Genomic DNA, 15,996 nt, shown 5'->3' with positions numbered 1-15,996 from the left:
CAACTGCACCCTCACTCCACACACAAATGAGAGCACCTCCAAGGCCCCGACCCAAATCACCCTCAGGTACCACCCCAATGCATGTGATACAATGCCATTCCAATTCCCACAGACCCATCAATAACCCTCGCCCTCCTTTACTCCACCACAGGGTCCGATCCAAACGACGAGCTCCAGGACACCCCTACCAGCACACCTGCAAAGAGGGCCAAGACCAACGGCCAAAGACCCTCCACCTCAGCTGCACGCATCAAGACACGGCAGCAGCACAAATCAGGTGGCAGCACAGAGGAGGGAACATCAACAGGCACCCCAGCAGCCAGCATGCCCACAACACCACCACCACAGGTCCCCCCAACGGATGCCACAGAAGGCACTGCTTCTGGTGGCAGCAGCACCATAGGTGACACCCCATTGATGGCAGCATGCTCCGACACAGAAGACGGGGATGTCGAAGTCAGATCCATCCATGACCTGTCCCAATCCCCCTGTCTGTCCCATCCCGTACAACATGAGGATACCACGCAGGGGCACCCACAAGACGACGACTGGCCATCCCCCACAAGCCCTGTGGCAGGGCAACATGAGGACAACAGCCCCTCTGTGACACCCCCGCAAATGGCCATGGCCCAGCAGAGGCAACAGTCCCTCGACCAGTTAATCGTGCAACAGCAGCAACTGGCCATGCTCCTCAAGGACCATGCCGATGAATGTGGGGGCACTAAGGCAGACATAGAAACATCAACTGAGACACTTAGGGCAGAAATGGAGAGAGGTTCAGAGACACTAAGGGCACAAATGGAGAGAAGCACCGAGAGCCTGAGGGGGGAACTGCATGCGACGTCCAAGGACGTATGTGCCGAACTTGCCGCAGTGCGCCGTGTGCTCACTGAGCTCTCGCAAACCCTTAGGGACATGCATGGACGTGAGCAGGCAGAGACATCATCCGTTGCAAGTTCCGTCCAGGGCAGCCCCCAACGTAGATCTGGGAGGAACCTGCGCTCCACAGGCAGGGGTGCCCCTGATACCCGCAGAGGGGGCTTGCAATAGCGACTGCCCACTGACAATGAGCATCTTTGGACACTGGTGTTCAGGGGGGAGGTGGGAGGGTGGAGGGGGTGTGTTGGGCTCACTTGGGTGGCGTGTCGATAGGGTGTACAACATGATATCACATATGCCATAAAAAGTGCACGATCAACCAATGAGATGTGTGGACATTGATCTTTGTGTACTAGGCCATCATAGGCGTACAGTCCATATTGTGCATGTCCCAGACACACACAGTGCCACGAGTCCCGTGTCCATGTATCAGCCACCAGGCGTGAGTGCTAGAAGCATACACAATGAGATGCTGACGAATGTCACGGGCCTCCGGTGCCTCGCAGACTCCTTGAGGTGCTGCCACATCCCCACCCTCATCATGACCATCATCAGGTGCTTGCAGTTCTGCGTCAGGGGGCATGGGCACATTTCTACGTACGCACATGTTGTGGAGCATGACACATGCCATCACCATCTTTGCAACCTTCTCATGGCGGTACAGGAGTGCCCCGCCAGACCTGCTGAGGCAGCGGAAACGACCCTTCAGTAGGCCGAATGCCTGTTCAATGACTACACGGGTACGTGAGTGGGCATGGTTGTAGTCCTCCTCATGCTGGTCCCGTGGGTTCCGGACTGGTGTGAGGAGCCATCTCTTCAGTGGATATCCAGCATCACCTGTATGTGGACGAGAAACGTATGATGTGGAATGCCATTGCTACGTACGCACACCCCCCCCCCTTCCTGCCAGGTCATTGCCGAATCACATACCCCACATTATCATGCATGTAATGAGACTCACCGAGTAGCCAGGATCTGTTCCCTGCGTGTCGCTCCATGTAGCGTGGTATTGTAGAGTTCCTCAAGACCATAGAATCATGGGTTGATCCAGGGAATCGGGCACAACAATGTGTAATGATCCTGTTGGAGTCACACACCATTTGTACATTCAGAGAATGAAATTGTTTTCGGTTGCGGTACTGGGCCTCCATGGCATGTGGGACGACCAATTCCACATGGGTGCAGTCGATGGCACCAATGCAACCCGGTATGCCGGCAAGTGCATGGAATCCCACTTTTGTGTTGGTAATTTCCTGCTCCGAGCGTGGTAGGGAGATGTAGTCGTCTGCGTGCTGCAGGAGGGCATCGAGCACTTGCAATAGTGTCTGTGAGAACAGTGGCTGAGAAATGCCATGCAACTGTCCGACTGTGTGCTGGTAGGTGCCTGTGGCCAGGAAGTGGAGTACAGACACCACCTTCAGTAGGGGTGGGATGGCGGTTGGGCTATCTATCATGCTGACAAGGTCAGCCTGTGTCATGTCCACAATGGCGGCTATGGTGTCCCGGTCCAGACGGTAGAGGGTGTGGATCTGCTCATCAGTGAGGTTGAACGGATGTGCTCGGAGGCGTGGGATTGCGGGCTGCCTGCGTGGTGGTAGTGGCTGTGCTGGCGGCCCTTGCTGGCCCTGCCTTGGCCTCCTCCTCCTCCTGCGTCTCCTCCGTGCGGCCGGTTGTAGTTGGTGTTCGTCTTCTTCTTGGTGTTGGAGTACTTGCAGTGCTATCAGGTCCCCCAGGGCCAACATCGCGAGTCCTGCCGGTAGCATTCCGGTGTGGTTGTGGGAGGAGACTGGCTGTGCAATTTATGTGTTTTCAGGCTGAATGGCCTCCACCTGTGGTGATTCATTCCACCTGTGCAAACTGCTCTCCCCTTTGGCCGAGCGCGTCCCGCGCACAACGCTGCAATTCGTGGAATGGCATCTTGCTATTGCAATCATGTATTTGTACCCGATGGCCGTGTAACATTGGTTGATATGTTCATTCTGCTGTGGTCCCATTGTTTCACATACTATCTGTGCAGTCGCGAACAGAGTCGTGAAGGGTCAGTGGAACGTAGTACTCGAGTAACGGTGGGCCCTCATTCATCACTGTACCGAGTTGCAACGACGGGCGGGGCGTCCCATTCGTGGGTGAAGGCAGTTGCCATTTTCACACACAGCCGCACTCGATGGATTAATTAGTGTAATCAAACGGCCACAGATGCCTCTTCGACGTGATGTTGCAAATGAGGAATTCGAAGGGCGGCGCTTTCGGTTTCCAGCTAGCGGCGAGGAGATGCCCACAGGTCTGACTGCAAATATAACGTTCTATTGTTCAATGTCCTTGGGACAGGGGCCATGGCGAGAATGCAATGATTGATATGAATAGTATGGGATGCGCAATAGCGTAGTGGACGATAAGGCAGGACGTTCCCAAATACATGTTACTTCACTACACTGGAATTACGGGCTGGGGCACTGTGGATTTTGCAGGCTGCATAACGCACAGACTCAATGGATATTTCTAATGTTATGTGAGTAAATATTCAGGCGTTTTAATCCCGGGATGAGGGAATGATGAATGGATGCATGGGCAGGTGATTTGATACAGAGTTTGCCATGTACAGGGCTTCTTGGGATCTATCCGCCTCCCCTACGCTATGTGATGCAGGGCTGCCATAGTGGGACCATCGTCTATCTGGCCTTGTTGAGCCCTCCCTGTCTCGACGCGCCCTCAGACACTTGTGTCCATGCACGTTACCAATCCCATCAGATGGATTCTGTTTTCACAGGCGCATGCACAGGTACACTCGTTTGTGATGGTGTTTACACCTCGATATAGATAGTTATGAGTCGCAAGTGGTTTTTGGGTGGTGATGGACCTTTGGAGTGGGCTAGCATGCATGTGGCTGTGGATTTAGTGTGATCATTGCAGTGAGTTGTTGGAATGTAGTACTGATGGCCATTCTGTTCTTTTTCTTTTCTTTTGGTTGACAGGTATCTCCTCCCCTTTTGCCACTGCCATCTGTATGCCACTCCTGCAGATGGGTTTTACTCCCGACACCTGCTGCTTCGTGTTAATCAGTGGAGCAGCATTACGATCTTATGGGACGATCGCCAATGGGCCACATTCCCTTACGCAGTACTGGTGGCTCGGAGCAACATTTCGGCCTTTCAGCTGGACTAGTGCCTCCCCATTGGGACGGCCCTGCGGTTCTGTGCGCTTCCATGTTGCCTTTTCGTACGTGAATGTGGCTCTGTGTACCATGAGGGAACAGGGCGTCACACAAGTAGTGGCTGGTCATTTCTTGCGGATGCAGCCCACAATGGTGAAATGTGTTTTGGAGTTCATGGCCTGATGGCTGTATGGGCTTGGTGATTTTGATGTGCATTAAATTTCTATTCTGATTTGGCCCGTGTAGCGTTCTTCTTTGCAAGTGATGTGGCATATGCCTATTTGGGGGGCGATGTATTGTGAGGAGATCTGCACTGGGTTCCAGCTTCGGAGTTTAGTTGCGTGGTACTGTACTGGGCGCGTTTGCCTACGAAGCCCGTGAGGTCAGGGATGGGGGCTGCCAATATGACTGTTTGAATGTTGTCATGCTCAGGGGCGGGGGATTGGGTTTTGTGTAACAGATGCCGGTCAGCCAGGTGGACTGGTGGAATGATGTGATTTTCGGAATATTGCTGGTCACAGGTGCCTGTGTTTGCGTGCGTTTCTTGGTGGGGGACTGTGGTCATGTCCATTGGGATGGCTTCTGTATTCGTGCCATCTGTGCCCTGCAGCTCCCATTGGCCCCTGTTGTGTTTCTATTGTACGTTGGCATGCATGGGTGACTTGTTCATTTCACTGGTTGCATTGTGGCTTCATTGCACCTACGGGGAGTTGTACTTTGTGGGCAGGGAGCGGTGTACGGGCACTCAGTGGGGCCGTTTACGGTTGATTCGCGATGCCGTACTTCTCACCATGGCGGAATGGTGCATTCCGCCATGCTTGATGGCGTTAGGTACATGTCCGCTAGGGTCGGAATTGGCGTACCGTTGCGCCATGGTGGTGTTTACGGTTTGGCATGGCGCGCGCGCGCGTGCTTGGTGCAGTTAGCGTTGGCGTTCACTACGGTGTCGCTAATGGCATCGTACTTTGCGGTGACGGGTCATAGTCGCACCGAGCGCTATTCGATGGCGGTATTGCATTTCCGCCATCGTTTTCCGAATTCCGCCAGGGTCGTAATGAGGGCCACTATATTTTCCATGTAGCCCTGGGTCCAGGGAACTATTTTTGGACTATTACAATTTTTGTAAGCTATTCAATCATTTGCTCTACATATATGGTACAATCGAAACAAAAATCATGGTATTGCTCCAAACACAACCTTACAACAACAAACCAAGAAAGAATACATGCAGGTATACCCAAATTGCAGTTTTTAAAAACTTTACTTGTATTTGTTAGCACAATCCTAATGACCAATGCTTTGCATATATCTCAGTAGTAATCATTGGAAAAATAGCGTTTGTATCTCATTGTGGATTTCCAGCCAATCGCTTGCTAAGCCATCAAGCATTTGAAGTAGGACAGTCTTTTCCACAATAGAAAACCAGCGGCGTCGCTGATTTGTAATGTGCACAGAGCCAAGATTAGTATAGATCATTGATAAAATGAGGACCATTCCCATGAAAAGACATGCATTGGTGAAATGCAAATACCAATTTTGATGTTCGCTACACAGTTAATGCTCATCATTCCGATCTCAGAGGACAGCTAATGTATGAGAAAAATGACTTAGACGAAAGCAAAATAGTAAAGCAAAGCTTTCACAATGAACAGGAATCCTGGGACCCCGAGCTCCCAGCTGAAGCAACACCATCCTTTCATACAGAGATGCAGCAATTGCACAGTGTTCAAACCACAGACAGCAGATTATGTCGTGCAGCACAGACGACGATCGCCCATCTTCATTCGTCAGCACTCCATGTGATCTACCTCTGATCAAAATATAAACGGATGTGGAGTGGTGACAAAAGCACTGATGACTAAGCTCACTGCTACCTATTTACATGTTTACCAGAAGCTAAGTATTTTAAGTGACCATAGTGATATCTACTAAAAGAATTTGGTAACAGGCCTGATTTTGACACGCAGCGGGGAGGTAAACGAAGAGGGGGTAGATTCACAATTCGCAGATGATGTTGTATTTTTTCGGTTTGAGGCCCCTTTATTCTCTGCGGTTCATACTATTGCTGTCACACTTGAAAGAAATGCATGACAGTGACAAGAAAAACATTTGAATGAAATAATGAAATACCCTCTGCCCCCGCTTGTCTTTGTAACAGGATGTGCTCTAAAATGTGCAAAAAAGCGCATTCGCATAAATGTGTGAAGGGGTAAAAGGGGGCACTCGAGTCCGCAAACCTATGATGTGAAACGGGTGCTTCAAATGATGCTTTTGGGGCAAACCTTACAGAAAGACCCATTAACCCTGTGTCCACATGCGATTGCCTTCCTTTCCCGTACATTGAATCCTGCCGAGAAGAATTATGGTATTTTCGAAAAAGAATTATTGTCCATAAAAGAAGCTTTCCTGAACTGGAGACATCTGCTGGAAAGAGCCAGACATGTTATTACGGTGTACACTGATTACAGCAATCTTGGTTTCTTGAAAACTGCTCAAGCTAACATCAGCGTCAAAATAACAGGATACATTTTTTCTCAAGTTTTGATTTTATCGTTACCTTTAAACCAGGTAATCAAAACACCAAGGCAGACACGTTGTCCTGCGCTTACAAAGGAAAAGAAGACGAGATTCAGAGAAACCCTTCTATACTTCTTGACAAGATCTTTTTGGTGGTACTTCCTCACCTGATTGATTATGGGGAAGTGCTACTGGGAATCAATACTTCAAAGATGAAGGCAGAGTTCTTAAACGCGGATGACTTGAATAATGAGGAACAAGGATTGTTATTCTGTAACCAAAAACTATCGCTACCCACCAGGAAAAGCCAACAGATTATGTTATATTGGTGTCATGAAATACCCAGAACAGACCATTTTCGAATAAGATAGACTCTGGAAAAGGTAAAATGATACACTTGGTGGAAAACACTCAAAAGACAACATTTAATTATATCCAGGGTTGTGGAGTATGTGCTCAAGCAAAGACAACACAGGATAAACCCATGGGGTTATTACAACCCCTGCCTATACCAGATCTGGCTTGGCAAATATGCTACATGAACTTCATCACCGATTTACCCAATAAAGGAGGTTACAGAGTAATCCTAATAATATTGGTTTCCTCTTCTAAAATGGCTCATTTTGTTGCACTGAAAAAAGTATTATTGGCCTCCTAATTGACCAAGTTGTCCGTCTTTGTGGTGTTCCGATGGCTATCATCGCAGACCGTGTTACACAATTCATCTTGAAGTTTTGGCGAGAGTTGAGCAATGAAATGGGGGTCCGTTTGAATTTATCCACTGTGTACCATCTGAAAAGTGATGGACAATCCGAAAGAGCAAACCAAACCATAGGACAATATTTTCGTTGCTATCTCATAGAATATGAAGATGGATGGACATGATTACTGACATTGGCAGAGTTTGCATACAACGATTACTATCACACTTCTATCAAAAATACCCGTTTCCATCTGTCGAATGGCCTACATTCCTGTTCAATTCCCATCCAAAAACCTGTCAACTCCAGCATCCCAACAGCCAAAGACTTGTCCATCAGCCTCCAGGACGGATTGGTAAAAGCAAAAAACCATCTACAGACAACCCAAGATCAGGCCTGTTGTTTTGCAAGCAGGAAACAACAACCAGGGGATTCCATATGTTTTTCCACATTACATATTCATCTTCCCTCCTGTACTATGAAGTTAACCCTGTTATATTAGGACATTTATTGTTCATCAGATTATTAACCCTGTAGATGTTGAATTAAATCTCCCACCTCAGTATAAGATCCATTCTGTATTCCATGTGTCATTTTGATTTCTCTGAAACTTCCGGCAGTAGGGCCCCAGGACGAATACGAAGTTCAACCTACCCTTGATTCACGTTATACTATACGCTGATTACAATATCTGGTTCTTTGGAAGGGTTATGGGGTGGAAGATAGAATGTGGGTGTCTATAGATGACGTAATGGGCCCCAGACTTCTACTCAGGTTCCATGCCTCATACCCCGCGAAATCAGGTCCTGTTCTCAAGATATGTCCCTCTTTGAGGGGTGTGGGGGGGCTGCATGCTGTTAGGAATCGATCATGGCCGAGGCTGTGAGACACACGTATAGGTACATCGTGGCCTCAGCCGCAAGATTTAATGGCAGCAGGCGCCTTTTCCGGGTCATACAGGTTGCCATGGAAATGTGCAATGCAGCCACCGGTACGCTGACGTGTCCCAATCCTGTTGCATCACTAGATGCGACAGAGCTCGGTGCGTGATCACATGTTCAGGCACTCAAGCACCATGATTAGTTCAGTTAGTTAGATACTGCTCCAGTACTTTATGGATTTAGGCTACATCACGGACAGCTGTTTTTTTTCAGGTGCTGTAATCTGGTAATATCGTTTTGTATTGGTCATTTCTTTCCCCTGCTACTTCCTTTGTAATTCTCTCTCTCTCCCCCTTCTACAGCTCCTGTCCTGTCATTGTCATTAGAGTTTGTGTCATATAGCACTCCCGCCCCGGGGAACTATCCCACAGTGTTGTATTATTACGCAGCCTTTGGTTTATTTCCTTTTGGGTGAGTGTTGTATTGCTTCCATAACTCCCGAAGGGTTCCACGGTTCCCCTGCAGTTCAGAGTCTGATAGCTTTATGCTGAAAAGTATAGTGCAAACACATACCTCTGATGTGACTGTCTCTAGTCACCCCAAGCAGAAGATCTGTAATTTGGCAATATAGCAGTTACTGAATATGTAGCTATCATAGTATCTACATACATAGGCGGTCTCCTATCAACTATCGGCCTATCTCCCTTCTAGATGCTAGTAGCAAAGTTTTTGCTGCAATTGTGTTAGAAGCCCTGAATGATTGGATGCAGTGGTGTCAGTCGTTTCGATGGAAACTAATCAGGATTTAAGAAGGGGCTTTGCACTCAGGTAAGCAGCTGTCTCCTGACAATGTTGATTAGCATGAAAAGGAAGGAAAAGAAGCCTCTCTATGTAGCCTTTGTAGATCTATTGATGTCTGTTGACAGGGTGATAAGAGGCACCCCGTGGAAGATATTAAAGAATTGGGGCATCCCTAACTCCTTATTGGAGATTCTTATGGCCTTTCATGACAATACCAGAGTACAGTGGTGGCTGGAGGGATGGGGAAGGTTGATGGTGCCGAAGATTACTCAGTGTGGCTTTCGTCAAGGCTGTTTCCTGGCTCCAGCTTTATTCAAACTTTACCTTTTGGACTTGAGGTCCTGGTTGGCTGGTGTGAAATATTTTCCTCCGAAGCTTGGCTCCTTGAAATTTAATTATCTATTATATGCAGACTATTTGGTTATTCTTGACCAAACGCATATCAGCCTACAGTGCTCGCTGAATGGTCTGGTCTATTTTATGGATGCATATGAATTGGAAATGAACATCAAGAATAGTGGGAATAAGAGGAAGGAGTGCCCTTTTATAGTGAAGGGAGAGAAACTTGAACAAGTGAATAGGTATGTGTATCTGGGCTACACTCTTTATAGCTGTCAGAAAAAAAGGGAGCACTTTGAGTGTATCAAGACAAAGTGTAGCATTTATGTCACCCAGCTGAAACACATTGGGCCTCATTACAACTCAGGCGTTAAGGGTTAACGCCACCGTTAACCCTTAACGTCTGATTCCCACCTTAACGCCTGCTTTTTGCAGGCGTTAAGTTCCATGGTGCTAAGGCACCTTGGTGCTAATTACGGCACCGTAATTTACGGTGCCGTAATTAGCGCCTTCCCCACTCCCATTATGCCCTATGGGGCAAAAATGGGAATGGGGAAGGGAAAATGGGAAATGGGGATTTACCGCCCCACTCACCTTGGAATGGGGCGGTAAATCCGCCATCCACCATGGTGTAAACGGAGTTTACACCATGGTGGTAAAGTTGGTGCACTTAGCACCAAGGTTGTAATGAGGCCCATTGTTTCTAAATTGGGGAAGTCCCCTCTACTCCCAGCTATCAGTTACTACAGGTCAAAGGTGTTGCCCGCATTACTACACAATACTGATATCTATTCTTATGTATACAAGCCTGAAGGTTTTATTTGTTGCAAAGTTCTAGGTTTGCCCAATTGTGTACCGGCCCTAGTGATTCGGTATAAGCTGGGAATACCTTCCATGAAGGCTTGGTTTCAATGGAAGCCTTGGCCTCATCAGGAGTTTGGTGGTGTACCGGCAGTAATACCGCTGAGATACCGCAGTGCAAATAGCGTTACCGCTACTTGATCCGGAGCTATTAGAATTGGATCCCGAGTAGCCTTACAGCAGTAAATTCCCATTCCCCATTGGGTCCCTCAGACACAATGGTGTTTGGGGGCGCTATTACCCACCAGCGGTAATTGCACCAGTGGTAATAGTGCTGAAAACAGGTGGTAAAGGGACATTTTTACCTCCAGCAAAAAGCTGGAAGAAAAATTCCCACTTACCGCCCGACTCACGGTTGGGCCAACCCTTAAATGTAAAGACACGTGACCTGCTCACCAGCGGCCTTTTTAGCATTGATTTGATCTTGGGACAGTAGGAGGATTCGATTGAATATTTTTAACCTCTAAACTGCTTTTAATACCACTGTAATTACCTCTTTCAAGGAATTCTCGTGGTCTGTTGAGCTTTTCCTTAGTTGCGCTGTTCGGCCTTAGAACTACAACTCCCAGCAAAGTTGAAGTTCATTAGACATATTTTTAGCCAGCAGGCACAACAGCGCTGGCGCGACAGACACAAGCTGGTCTTTGCCGGTCCATGCCGCGTCGTGTTGCCGTTTTGCTGCCACGCTATTTGAAGTCAGTTTGCCAGATATTATAGTTAGTTTGCTTTGGGCATGGACTACATCAATTCAACCCAGGATAGCATTGCTACTTCTCAGCCCTACACTCCTTTAGCGGCCAGACCCTGCGCCACCCTAAGAAATCTCAGGAAGGAGAATCCAGATAGTATGCAGGTATGGATGCTGCCTTTGAGTAATGAGCTTCCCAACAGCTTATGAAGAACGCTATGAATTCTTTAGTCCCTCTGAACACCAAACGGTTGGTGCCTAAGAAATCTAATAGCTGGTTCTCGGCCGAGCTGCGAACTCTTAGGACATGTAAAAGAAAAAGCTTTTATGCATGGAAAAAATTCCATAGAGAGGATGATACATTGGGCCTCATTACGACCCTGGCGGTAATCCGCCGTCATTACCGCCATGGCGTAATGAACGTTAACGCCGTGGGACGATGGTGTAAAGTGCGCCACATTACGACCCATCGCGCACGAGCATTACGCCATGGCGGTAATGTAAACAGCGCCATGGCGGTAATGCCCCCAAAACGGCACCTACCGGCATCGTATGCGGCGCAAGGTGCACCACCGCCACCGCCGTACATAGCGGTGACCGTAGTTAGCGGTCACCGCAATTAGCGTTGACCGTAGATAAGCGGAACCGGAAGTAGCGTCACCGCGGCGGAACGGGAAAGAGCACGGCGGCCATCTTTAAAAACACAATCCATTGCCATCCTCCGAAACCACTGGACATCCGAGCCTGAGACCCCGCCAATACCGGCTTCAACCTTCTACCTGCAGGAAGATGCCGAAAGTTTTGAAAAAAGCCTGTGACCGCCAGCGGCAAGACCGCTTCTCCAGAGAGGAGCTCACCATTCTAGCGGAGACCCTACAGGAGAACGCTGCAGTGGTATTCTCCAACCAACTGACAAGACCGGCCATAACCAAGAAGAAGGCCATATGGGCACTGGTAGCTCAGCGGGTCAGTGCCGTGGGAACGACACCCCGCAATGTCAAACAGTGCCGCAAGCGGTGGGACGATCTCCGGCTCAGAGTCAGGAGCATACTATCAGCCAACATGAACCTGGCAATGGCAACTGGGGGAGGATCGGAGTCCCCTATAAAATTGCAGCCATGGGAGGAAATCTGTGCCTCCACAATCGGAATGCAGAGCATTGAAGGAGTAGGAGGAATGGAGAGAGGAGCCCCGACATCGGGCGATGCAGGTAGGTGGCTCAAATCAAGGCATGCAAAGTCCATTCATGTGAAGTACAATGTTGGCCCATAGTGTGAATGCAACACATCAGCAGGAGACTGCCCACAGATACATCCGATCTGCACCCTGTACACATGCAGCATGCACACCCTAACTGCAGGCACCCACATACCTCCATGCTACTTCCACACAAAAGGGAGTCAACTTTTTTCCCCTGCATGAAATGTGCCACATGTACTAACTGATGAGATGCCAGTCGCAACAATGCCCGGCCAATGTCCGCAGACCCATCAATAACACTCTCCCTCCTCTGTCCCACCACAGGCTCAAATTCCGACCTTGAGGAAGAGGACACCACAGCCTCCACACCCACCAAGAGGGCCAGGCCAACTGTGCCAACGCCACAACCCTCCACCTCTGTCGTCCCGAGGAAAACACCACAGCAGGCAAAATCCATGCAAGGGAAACAGGACAGGGCACAGACAGCCACCCCAGCAGGCAGTACAGCAGCAGCAGCAGCAGCAGCAGACATCACACCAATCATGCCCACAGAAGCCACAGCCTCTGCTGCAAGCAGCACACTTGGGGAGACTGCTGCCATTGCTGCCTCCTCCGATAGTGAAGCAGGGACCTTTGAGGAGAGTGATGTCAGGAGCCCCACAGGCCACCCTCATTCCCCCTACCTGTCCCTAAGCAGCCCGCATGTGGATGCCACACAGGGTCAGCCAGAGGATGACGATTGGCCAGCCACTCCATCCCCGCTGCAGGGGCAGATCAGCCCAATGGGAATGCCACTGCCATTAGCCATGGCCCAGAATCCCAACCATTCTCTGGAGGCGATTGCCACCCGGCAGCAGCAACTTTCCTCGCTGCTCGAAGAACATGTTGCTGAATGTGGGGGGTCAAGTGCAGCAATGGATAAATGTGCTGAGACTGTGAAGGCAGCTATAGAGTCGTCCACAAAGGACATCTGCGCGGAACTAGCTGCTGTGCGGCACGCCATCACTGACCTTGTGCAGACAATACGGGCCATGCGTCCAAATGAGCAGGCAGGATCCTCCTCGGTTGCCAGCTCGACACCGAGCAGCCCCATCCGCCGATCGGGGAGGAACCTCCGCAGCACAGGCAGGGGTGCCCCGGGGGCCAGTGGAGGGGGCTGCCAATAGTGGCCGGACAGTGTAGGAATCCTACTACTGACACTGCTGCACAGACCAACTCACACCTTTGTTGGGATTCCAGGGGGGGGGGAGGGTGGAGGGGGGAGTGGGTGTGTTGGGGTGTGCAGGGGGGTGGCGGGGTGGTGTGTTGGGGAGTTAAGGGGGGAGTTTGGGGGGGGTGTGTGCAGGGGGGAGGTGGGAGGTGGGAGTGGGTGTGTTGGGGTGTGCAGGGGGGTGGCGGGGTGGTGTGTTGGGGAGTTAAGGGGGGAGTTTGGGGGGGGTGTGTGCAGGGGGGAGGTGGGAGGTGGGAGGGGGTGTGTTGGGGTGTGCAGGGGGGTGGCGGGGTGGTGTGTTGGGGAGTTAAGGGGGGAGTTTGGGGGGGGGGGTGTGCAGGGGGGAGGTGGGAGGTGGGAGGGGGTGTGACACGACAGTACATAGTTCAAATACAGTTTATTCGTTTCACAAAAGGAAACGTGTGGACATTTTCATTGCGTATGTGTGCTTTATTGGTGTCCAGTCCTCAGTGTGCATGCCCCAGAGTCACACAGTGCCCCAAGTGCTGTCTCCATGCGATGAACACCAGCCGTGTGTGCTAGAAGCAGTGGTTGATGATACTTTGGCGCATGGCACGCCCCTCCTGTGCATCGCCTCCTCCATGTGGTGGCGCCCCTTCTGCACCCTCCTCATCCTCATCCTCATCGTCAGGTGGTTGCAGTTCTGCGTCAGGGGGCAGGGGCACATTCCGTCTGACGCACATATTGTGCAGCATGACACATGCCATGACGATCTTTGCCACCTTCTCATGGCCATACAGGAGTGCCCCACCAGACCTGCTGAGGCTTCGGAACCGTGCCTTCAGGAGGCCGAATGTCTGCTCTATGACCACACGAGTACGTGTATGTGCACGGTTGTAGTCCTCCTCGTGCTGGTTCTGCGGGTTCCGGACTGGCGTGAGGAGCCACCTCTTCAGGGGGTAGGCTGCATCACCTGTATGTAGGCGAGAATGTATGTGTCAGTCATGTTGTCTGTCCAGGAACATGATGTCCCACCATGGCTGGCATGGAACTGTTACCTTGGCTCACTTCTACATGCACTAATTGATTCACACTATGCAACCAGTATATGCCCATTGCTGCCATGGCCTGTTTAGCATGCCATCACCCTATGTATGCAGAGGGGTTTAGTGCATTGTGAGTGGCCTTCCTCTGTATCCGTTCTCTGTGTTACTCACAGCCAGGTGGAGTATGCATCATCCCCCCCCCCCTTTCAGCCAGGTGGAGTATGCATCATCCCCCCCCCCCTTTCTGCCAGGTGGAGTATGCACTGGTACGTCATTCCCATGCCCACTTCCATGACATAGCACTCACCGAGTAGCCAGGATCTTGGGCCTGCATGTCGCTCCATGTAGCGTGGTATTGTGGAGTTCCTCAGGATCATGGAATCATGGGTTGATCCGGGGAATCGGGCACAACAATGTGTGATGATCTTGTTGGAGTCACAGACCATTTGCACGTTGATAGAGTGGAACTGTTTCCGGTTGCGGTACGGTACCTCCATGGCACGTGGAACCACCAATTCCACATGGGTGCAGTCGATGGCACCAATGCAACCGGGTATGCTGGCTAGTGCATGGAAACCCACTTTGGTGTTTGCAATCTCCTGGGCAGTCCGTGGTAATGAGATGTGGTCGTCTGTGTGCTTGAGGAGGGCATCAAGCACTTGGATGAGTGTTCGTGAGAATAATGGTTGTGAAATGCCATGCAGGTGCCCCACTGTGTGCTGGTAGGTGCCTGTGGCCAGGAAGTGGAGTACAGCCACTACCTTCAGTAGGGGGGGGATGGCGGTTGGACTTTCTATCATGCTGACGATGTCGTTGTGTGTCATGTCTACGATGGCGGTGATGGTGTCCCTGTCCAAACGGTACAGGGTGTGGATCTGCTCAGCAGTGAGGTTGTTTGGATTGGCTCTGATGCGTGGGATTGGGGGCTGCCTGCGTGGTGGCACTGGCTGTGCTGGTGGGGCTTGCTGGGCCTGCCTTGCCCTCCTTCTCCTCCTGCGTCTCCTCTGTGCTGCCTGTTGTTGTTGTTGTTGCTGTTGCTGTTGTAGTAGCACATGCATTGCTATCAGGTCCTCCAGCCCCAACATTGCTAGTCGTATTGGCATCATTGTGGAGTGTGACTGGGTGTGGGTAGGGGTGGGGTGTGCTCTTTTTATACTCCCCTGAGTCTGTATTGCCTTCACCTGTGCTGTTTCTGTGCACCTGTGGCAGCTGCATTCACTTGAATTGGCCCTTTACGGTTGGTTCGCGATGGCGTTATTTGCACCATGGCGGTAAGGTACTTAGCAGCCTCAATGATGGCGTTAGGTGCATGTCCGCTTGGGTCGGCATTTGCGTGCCTTTCCGCCATGGCGCTAAGTACGGTGTGGGCGGTCGCGTGCGCGCACCCTTAGCGCAGTTTGCGGCAGCGTTAACTACGATGCCGCTATTGGCATCGTAGTTAACGGTCACGGGTCATGATCGGACCTGGCGGAAAACGATGGCGGTAAGCATTTACCGCCATCGTTTTTCGCTTAGCGCCAGGGTCGTAATGAGGCCCATTGATATATAGCAGGGATACAAACAAATATAAATTAGCTGTGATTCAGGCCAAAAATGAATTCCTTTGAAACTAGGATTGCGAAAGCTCAACATTACTCAAAGGAACTGTTCACAATACTTAAAGAATCTGAAATACCTATGGACAATATATGTGAAGGTACTCTGGAAGACAAAGCCTGGTGCACCCTAATACATGATGCCATGTTTAAAAAACTAGAGGGC

At 50.4% G+C, this 15,996-nt stretch overlaps 2 protein-coding genes and 1 long non-coding RNA gene across 4 annotated transcripts in view; 2 read left to right on the top strand and 1 right to left on the bottom strand.

Annotated features, from left to right (window-relative positions):
- LOC138568684 (uncharacterized) overlaps nt 1–15,996 on the bottom strand; it is a 342,089-nt gene that overhangs the window by 166,699 nt on the left and 159,394 nt on the right. The window lies entirely within an intron of this gene.
- LOC138568676 (hydroperoxide isomerase ALOXE3-like) overlaps nt 1–15,996 on the top strand; it is a 411,617-nt gene that overhangs the window by 336,413 nt on the left and 59,208 nt on the right. The window lies entirely within an intron of this gene.
- On the top strand, nt 11,199–13,228 carry LOC138568681 (nuclear apoptosis-inducing factor 1-like). Its single transcript, XM_069646463.1, has 2 exons — nt 11,199–12,028; nt 12,343–13,228. Exons 1-2 carry the CDS (start codon nt 11,608–11,610, stop codon nt 13,182–13,184), a joined length of 1,263 nt encoding a protein of 420 aa, XP_069502564.1. The 5' UTR covers nt 11,199–11,607; the 3' UTR covers nt 13,185–13,228.

The sequence above is a fragment of the Ambystoma mexicanum genome, chromosome 1p (assembly GCF_040938575.1).
Source record: "Ambystoma mexicanum isolate Mex_15411 chromosome 1p, UKY_AmexF1_1, whole genome shotgun sequence".
In the NCBI taxonomy this organism is placed as follows: domain Eukaryota; kingdom Metazoa; phylum Chordata; class Amphibia; order Caudata; family Ambystomatidae; genus Ambystoma; species Ambystoma mexicanum.
The sequence above is the reverse complement of the archived record's forward strand: the minus strand, read 5'-3'. Positions and strand labels throughout refer to the sequence as shown.